The sequence below is a fragment of the Ovis aries genome, chromosome 14 (assembly GCF_016772045.2).
Source record: "Ovis aries strain OAR_USU_Benz2616 breed Rambouillet chromosome 14, ARS-UI_Ramb_v3.0, whole genome shotgun sequence".
Taxonomy (NCBI): Eukaryota; Metazoa; Chordata; class Mammalia; order Artiodactyla; family Bovidae; genus Ovis; species Ovis aries.
The window spans coordinates 48563188-48571595 of NC_056067.1; the positions used below are offsets into that span (position 1 = coordinate 48563188).

General features: G+C 43.8%; 1 protein-coding gene across 1 annotated transcript; it reads right to left on the minus strand.

Annotated features, from left to right (window-relative positions):
- Positions 1–957: 957 nt before the first annotated feature.
- Positions 958–4739, minus strand: LOC101116852 (EP300-interacting inhibitor of differentiation 2). Its single transcript, XM_012190402.5, has one exon. It carries the CDS (start codon positions 4645–4647, stop codon positions 3994–3996), a length of 654 nt encoding a protein of 217 aa, XP_012045792.2. The 5' UTR covers positions 4648–4739; the 3' UTR covers positions 958–3993.
- Between the last annotated feature and the right edge of the window lie 3669 nt (positions 4740–8408).

Consider the following 8408-nt stretch of genomic DNA (forward strand, 5'->3'; position numbering starts at 1 on the left):
GCCTCTGACAAAATTCGGGATGTTTCACTGTCATTCATATTATTTTACATTAGAGAGTACTGGCCAAGGAACTAACAAAGAGAAAGAAGTCAGTGGTATGAAGATTATAAAAAGGCAATACTGTCACTATTTGCATATGACATGTTCCCCAATCTAGGAGATTCTAATGAAAAACTATGGTAAAACAGTCAGAGAATTCACTATGTTAACAGGCTATCAAATAAATATGCAGCAATGAATTAGTTTCAGATACATGGGCAAGCTTTTAGGAAATATAACACAGGGACTTCCCTGGTACTCCAGTGGCTAAGACTCTGAGTTCCCAAGGCAAGGGGCCCAGGTTCGAGCCCTGGTCAGGGAACTAGATCCCAGATGCTACAACTAAGAGCCTGCACGTGGCAACTAAAGATGCTGCCTGCTGCAGATAAGACCCGGCACAGCCAGATACATAGATATTAAAAAAGGAAGGAAATATAACACAGATAATCCTCATTTACTATAGAAAAACCATAAAGATAAAATACCGACAAATAAATGAATAGATCCATGAAAGACCTACTTGAGGGACGTTCATTTAAGGACAAACATTGATACTCTTCTGGAGGATACACAGGAAGTTTTCAACAAATGGAAAAACAGGACTTACTTCCCTGGTGGTGCCATGGATAAAAATCTGCCTGCCAATGCAAGAGACATGATGGGGCAGATCCCACATGCAGCGGAGCAACTAAGCCTGTGAGCCACAACTACTGAGCTTGTGAGCCCAGAGCCTGTGCTCCACAACAAGAGAAGCCACCGCAACGAGAAGCCTGCACACCACACTGAAGAGGGGTGACCCCTGCTTGCTGTAACTACAGAAAAGCCTGCACAAAGCCACGAAGACCCAGTGCAGCCAAAAATAAACAAGTAAATAAAGTTCAATTTTTAAAAAATGGAAAAACGAATCATTTGGATATGTTAGAAATAGCAGTTATTCCAGATTTATTAAATGTAATGTGATTCTAATAAAGAACTTTGTTTGAAATAAGGTAAGCTGACTTTGAGGTTGATATAGTAATAAACATAAACAAAAATAGCCAGAACACTCTGAAAATGGGGTATAATGAGGTGGGCTTCCCTGGTGGTCCAGCAGCAAAGTATCCACCTGCCAAGGCAGGAGATGCAGGAGCTGTGGGTTTGATCCTTGGATTGGGAAGATCCCCTGCAGAAGGAAAGGGCAACCCACTCCAGTCTTCTTGGCTGGGAAACTTCATGGACAGAGAAGCCTGGTGGGCTGCAATCCCTGGGGTCACAGAGAGTGGGACAGAACTTAGTGACAAAGACCATTACCATTACATGTAAAATTAATCAGAAAATTTAAGCTACAGTTTGGTATATGATGAAGAAGCATCTTTAAACAAAGTTAGTAGGGAAAAGCTGGGCTAGTTAGTAACTGGTGTTGGGGCAGCCAGGTAGCCATCTGAAAAAGAAAATTGGATCGTTACTTCATACTGTGTGCGCATCAGGATAAATTCCATACGGTTCAAAGACTCAAATATGAGTAATGAAACCATACACATACATACCAAGAAAACCTTGAGATTCAAAATCTTGCAGGTTTTTCTTTCTTTTTTTTATGGCCATGCCTGGAAGCTTGCAGAATCTTTGTTTCCCCACTAGGGATCAAACCCACACCCCAGCGCTGGACAGGTAAGGAATTCCCCAAATCTGGCAGGTTTAAAAGAAAAGAGGAAACAAAAGCAAAAGTCTCCATGCCAAAAGGCTTTCAGGAAAATGAAAGACAAATGACAAAAGAGGAAAAAATATCCATAACTCACATTATAATCTATTATCATATCTCACTATGTCATTAGTAGTTACCACAATCGATCAAGAAAGGACAAAATGATTCAGGAGAGAAAGAGAGAAAAGAGATGAACAGGGGCTTCCCTGGTGGCTCAGTGGTAAAGAATCTGCCTGCCAATACAGGAAACACGGGCTCAATCCCTGATCTGGGAAGATCCCAAAGGTCTTGGAGCAACTAAGCCTGTGTGCCTCAACTCTTCAGCCTGTGCTCCAGAGCCTGGGATCTGCAACTCCTGAGCCCACACGCCACAGCTACTGAAGCCCGCAAGCCCTAGGGCCCAAGCTCCTCAACAAGAGAAGCCACCACAATGAGAAGACCATGCACTGCAGCCAGAGAGTAGCTCCAGCTGTCTGCAGCTAGAGAAAGCCTGCCCAGCAAATGAAGACCCAGCACAGCCAAAAATAAACAAATAAATAAAAGTACACACATACAAAACAGATGAACAGATAGTTCATGGAAAACGGAATACATGCGAGTCAAACGAAGAGATATTTAACTTCACTCATAATGAGAGAAAAGCAAATTAAAACTCTTATGCCATTTTTCAACTTTCTAGATTGGCAAAATTCAGACATTTGATAACACTGTTGGTGAGGCTATAGGGGAAATGCCGACCACGCAAAGGGGTACAACAAGGATGGAAGGCAACATAGCAATATCTGTAAACTTTCAAATGGGTGCATTCAGCTCAAAATTCTCACTTCTGGAAATCCTACAAACTACAGCGATCTTGTAGTACAGAGAGCTTCCCAGGTGGCGCTAATGGTGAAGAACCAGACTGCCAATGCAGGAGATGTAAGAGATGCAGGTTCGAAGCAGGTTCAATCCCTGGGTCGGGAAGATCTGGAGGAGGGCATGGCAACCCACTCTGGTATTCTTGCCTGGAAAATCCCATGGACAGAGGAGCCTGGCAGGCTACAGTCCATAGGGTCGCACAGAGTTGGACATGATTGAAGCAACTTAGCATGCACACACGTACTACAGATATTCTATGTAATAAAGAATCTAAGATGTGCTATCATTTTTATGAAAATGCTGTATTCACCATCAAATGTAAGATAGACCTCAATTTCAGAGATGTCCATATATGAAAACTGCATTTAGAATCAGTAATACTGTATTTGTGCCCATGCTATGAGATATGCAGACAAGATTAACTATTATTGCTTTTTATTTTTTGGCCAATAGAAAAAAACCTAAATACCCATCAGTATGTTCCTGGTTATATAAATTACAACATAACCACAGAATGGAATGAAATACACCTCTAAAAAAGAATGAGGAACTATAGTGGTTTGGAATGATCCTTATGTTCTTACTGAAAATGCAATGCATAAATCAATAAATATAATTTGCCAACTTCTGTAATGAAGAAAGCAAAACCAAAAAAACCACCCAGCTTTGCATTTACTTGTGTATATATAGGGAAACTGGAAAGACAGAAGTACTGTGGTTATAGATGGGAATTGTACTAAGCACTGGATGGAGAGGGGACAGAGATAGAAGACTTTTCATTGTGCAGTTTATATCTGGGGGGCTTACAAATATTTACCAAAAAGGTATTAAAAAAGCAAAAAAATCCAGAAATTTCAGATATTCTTGAATACACAATTTATCGTATAATATATACAGCATTGACTTTGCTTGTCCTTTGAAATGCCTCATAAAACACAAAACTAATCTTACACTAATAACTTCTGTTGAAACCGACGTGAAGAAAACTCAAGAGGAATTATCAGAACTGACAATTTCCGGTTCTCTCCATGGCCTTCCAGTCCTACAGGAATTCCTATTCCTATCACTGCTATTTGATGATTTCTTTCCTCACCATGGGCTCTCTTGGCAGTTTTTCTTCATCAAGCCTCAATTTTAGAAAACCATTCTTCTCTTCAGTGAAGCAATTTGAAAAGACATTTCCACAATGCAGGGAAAAGAATCTGGATCAATCACAAACTCAAAGGACGTCAAAAGAGTCATAAGGTTTTGATCTTTTTTTCATTTCTTCTGAGTTTTTCTCGATAAGCTACCTTTTTTCCCCCAGCTGTGCTTTGCCTTATTCTCACGTACTTTGTAAATTCAAGTTGCAGGAGTGGTATACAACACTGTCTTGAAGGCAGAGTTCTTCTGAAAGTAGTTGCATCATTAAACTATTCTCTACTGATAAACTTATCACAACCAAGTTCTTCTATCAGAGGATTGATAATTTCAGATGCAGTCAGAGTTATACTAAATGTTAAAATATCAAAATCCATCCTCTGAGGATTCCGCTGATATTCTGCGTCAAACGCCGCTTCCCTGGCTCTGCAGGCTTCCACAAATCTCCTGCGCCGTCCTTCAAGCTCCTGAATTCGGCCAGGAGCAATCGGGTAGTGTTCCAGATAGTGGCGGAGGAACTGCTGGTAATTAATTCCTAAAACGCCAAGTGGGTGACGGAGGCGGAGATATGGTAACGCAGCCAGGCCCGGGCCGTTCCTGGACCAGGGTCTGCCCTCGGGACCCTCTTCCTCCGCTGGCTCCACCAACAATCGGGCGACCTCTGCCATCCGGGCTTCCCTGGCCGCTGCCCCCAGGCCTTCTCTGGACGCCGCCATCGGACCTTCCCTGGCCTCCGGCACTGGACCTTCCACGGGTGAAGCCATCGGACCTTCTCCGGCCGCCGCCATCGGACGGTCCCTGGCCTCCACAGGCTGCGCGGGGGCCGGCTCCCGCCTCCTGCCGCCTACCTCCCCCTGCCGGACGTCGCCGTTGTCATTTGCTGCGCCCGCCGGTGGGACACCTTTGTCCGCGGGCAGCTCGGACATCCCGGATCGCGGGGTCAGCTCAGCCGCTCGCACAAATACTGGGATAACGGCACAGCGCGGTTAGCGATGTGCACGTAAGTGCACGTAACTGCGCGTTCATGAGCGCTCTGCACACTGATCCACGCTGTGTGTGCAAACCCACGTGCGCGAGCGTAGGGTGTGCTGCTGAAATTGAGTACTGCGCATGCGTCCTGCCCGCCCGACTGCAATCTTCCAGGCGCCACCTAGCGGCTGGAAGAGCCAACACACCTGAAATCTTCCCAGAACGTCTGAGGGCAGTGTAAGTCTCTTCAGTCTTCTTTGAGACCCTATGGACTGTAGCCCGCCAGGCTCCTCTGTCCATGGAATTTTTCAGGCAAGAATACTGAAGTGGTTTGCCATTCCCTCCTCCAGTGGACCACCTTTTGTCAGAACTCTTCGCTATGACCTGTCTTGGGTGGCCCTGCACGACATGGCTCATAGCTTCATTGAGTTCGGCAAGTCTTTTCACCACAAGACTGTGATCCATGAAGGTGTGCGCCACCAGGAAAGTCCTCTAAACCTTCTTTTTGTACAACATACCATGCAGAAAAAAATATACAAAATATAAATATACAACAGAATGACTTATTGCAAAGTGAACGTACCTATGACCACCACTCGGGTCAAGGAATTATTTCTAGTATCCCAGAATCCTTCCTCCCTTCTATCACTTTCTACCCGGGGGTAACTACTATACTGATGGTATAGAAGTGGTGATGGTAATCATTTTCTTGCTTTTCTTTCTGTTTGACTACCTAAGGGTGTATCCCTTAATTTTGCTTGTTTTTTTTTTTTTTTGAAGTTTATATACTCTTGTGTCTGGTTTCGTTCAAACCTTATTTTTACGTATCACCTATGTTTTTCATTGTAATTATAAATAGATAATTTTTTCCATAGTTACACATTCATTACCATTATTTTTATGTCTCATAATATTGCAACATGCATCTTAAGTACTGACTCTCCAGTTATTTTTCTTTATTCTAATTAACATGAGAAATACCTTATGAAGAAATTCCCCCTTTAATGTTGCTCACAATAACCCCTGTCGTGATTCAGGGGCATCACGACAACAGAAACAGTGACTCACTGTTTTCTGCCCTGTCAGGAGCAGTTAATTTGAGGCACTAGGTCTCATCTGCAGATCATAAAGTTGAATTTTTATTTTCCTAAGCCCTACATTGATAAAAACACAACATCCAGCCTGTGTTGCTTCAAACACAACTTCCCCCCAGCATCTCTGCAGTCTCTTAAGTGTGTGTGGCTCCTTTAAGGTGCCCAGGCTAGTTCGGAGACCTAAGGTCCATTGCTGCCACCCTCAGGCTGCCTGGAAAATCACAAATATTTAATAAAAGGATTTCCAGATTTAGATGGGATAGCAATAGCTCTAAACAAAATCATGGTTTACTTGGGTCTTCCCTGGTAGTACAGCGGATAAGAATCCGCCTGTCAATGCAGAGGACACGGGTGCGATCCCTGGTCCTGGAAGATTCCTCATGCCACAGAGCAATTAAACCTGAGAGCTACAACTACTGAAGCCCGTGAGCCTAAAGCCTGTGCTCCTCAGCAAGAGAAGCCACTGCAATGAGAAGCCTGTGCACTACAATGAAGAGTGACCCGATCGCTGCAACTACAGAGAGCCTGTGCACAGCAGCAAAGACCTAGGACAGACAAACAAATAAATAAAAGCATGCTGTATTGGGAATTCCTTGGCAGTTCAGTGGTTAGGACTCTGATCTCTCATAGGTGTGTGCTGCAGTCCCCCAAAACCTAAAACAACTCTCCCCCAGTTATGGTGTGTTGAACAAAAATGCTCATGTGGGGGAGATGAAAGCAAACGTTTGAGATAGATTCCAGGTTAGCTATTGCTCCCAGTGTTTCTCCTGTGTAGTGGCTGCAGCATCCTAGTCTCTGACTCACTACCAGTGTTTCAGAATCACTTGAGGACAATTTCAGTCATGCTTCAGACTAAACAATCAATAGAGCTGATATCAGGGGCTCCACGCTGATATATTCTTTACAGGAAAAATAAGAGAGATAATGAGGAAAGAGACAGGATCTGCTTTTCCCAAAGGCTGCAAAGTCTGTGATAAATAGCACTGGTGGGAAATTTGTCCTTCCTCTGACCAAAGATATCCTTTAAAGGATAAACACCCATGTTAACCTTGAAATTAAATCTGTACTTTTATGGATATGGAATGAAACCACAACTCAGAATGTGCATTTGGCTTAGATAATTGGGGAAATCATAATGTCCTTCTTGCATCTGGTTTTCCCCAAAGACTATTCTAAAAATTAAAATTGTCTTTATTTGTGGCTGTGCTGGGTCTTCAATGCTGTGTGCAGGCTTTCTCTAGTTGCAGTGTGCAGGTTTTTCATTGAGGTGTCTTCTCTTGTTGCATGGACTTCAGTAGTTGCAGTACTCGGGCTTAGTCGCTCCAAAGCATGTGGAATCTTCCTGGACCAGGGATCGAACCTGTGTCCTCTGCATTGACAGAAAGAAAGGAGAAGAAAAATGTAGCTCAGTCATGTCCGACTCTTTGTGATCCCATGAGCTGTACAGTCCATGGAATTTTCCAGGCCAGAATACGGGAGTGCGGGAGTGGGTAGCCTTTCCCTTCTCCAGGGAATCTTCCCAACCCAGGGATCGAACTCAGTCTCCTGCATTGGCAGGCAGACTCTTATCAACTGGACCTCCAAGGAAGTCCCATTCTTATATCCTTATTACCCCTGATTATCCTAGGCCTTACATCTTCTGCTCACTAGATGGGCTTGAACTGACTTAATGGTAGATATGACTAACCTAGACAGCATATTAAAAAGCAGAGACATTACTTTGTCAACAAAGTTCCATCTAGTCAAAGCTATGGTTTTTCCAGTAGTCATGTATGGATGTGAGAGTTGAACTATAAAGAAAGCTTAATGCCGAAGAAATGATGCTTTTGAACTGTGGTGTTGGAGAAGACTCTTGAGAGTCCCTTGGACTGCAAGGAGATCCAAACAGTCCATCCTAAAGGAGATCAGTCCTGAATATTCGTTGGAAGGACTGATGTTGAAGCTGAAACTCCAATACTTTGGCCACCTGATGTAAAGAACTGACTGATTGGAAAAGACCCTGATGCTGGGAAAGATTGAAGGCAGGAGGAGAAGGGGATGACAGAGGATGGTTGGATGGCATCATCGACTCGATGGACATGAGTTTGAGTGAACTCTGGGAGTTGGTGATGGACAGAGGGAGACCTGGTGTGCTGCAGTCCATGGGGTCGCAAAGAGTTGAACATGACTGAGCGACTGAACTGAACTGAAATGGTAGATATAGGTGCCTCTTCCTCTAAAGGGCTTTTCCATGTTTGCCTGTTTCTCCTGAGATACTTAACGCTGCGGTGAGACCCTAAACATGATGTTACAAGCCTTGTCTCTTTCCCCAAGATTGTTACTGTGCTAGATTAATTGTAAAAGTAACCCCCATTCTCCATCCTCTCTGTTTCTTACACCCTTTGTGATAAGAGTTTGCAGCTCTTCTCATCAGAAGGTGGATTGTTTTTCTCTATCCCTTGAATCTGAGCTGGCCTTGTGACTTGCTTTGACCGGTAGGATGAGGCAGAAATGATGGTGTGTCAGTCTCGAGACTAGGCTTTAAGAAGCATTTCTTTCTTCCATTCTCTCCTGGACTCCTGTCTCGACCAGGAGAACAACCCTGGACCAGCTTGCTGGATGGTGGAAGACAATTTGGAAAGTGG

What these genes read in the sequence shown, in the direction of transcription:
- LOC101116852 (XM_012190402.5), bottom strand. Translation starts at nt 4,647, where the DNA reads ATGTCCGAGCTGCCCGCGGACAAAGGTGTCCCACCGGCGGGCGCAGCA.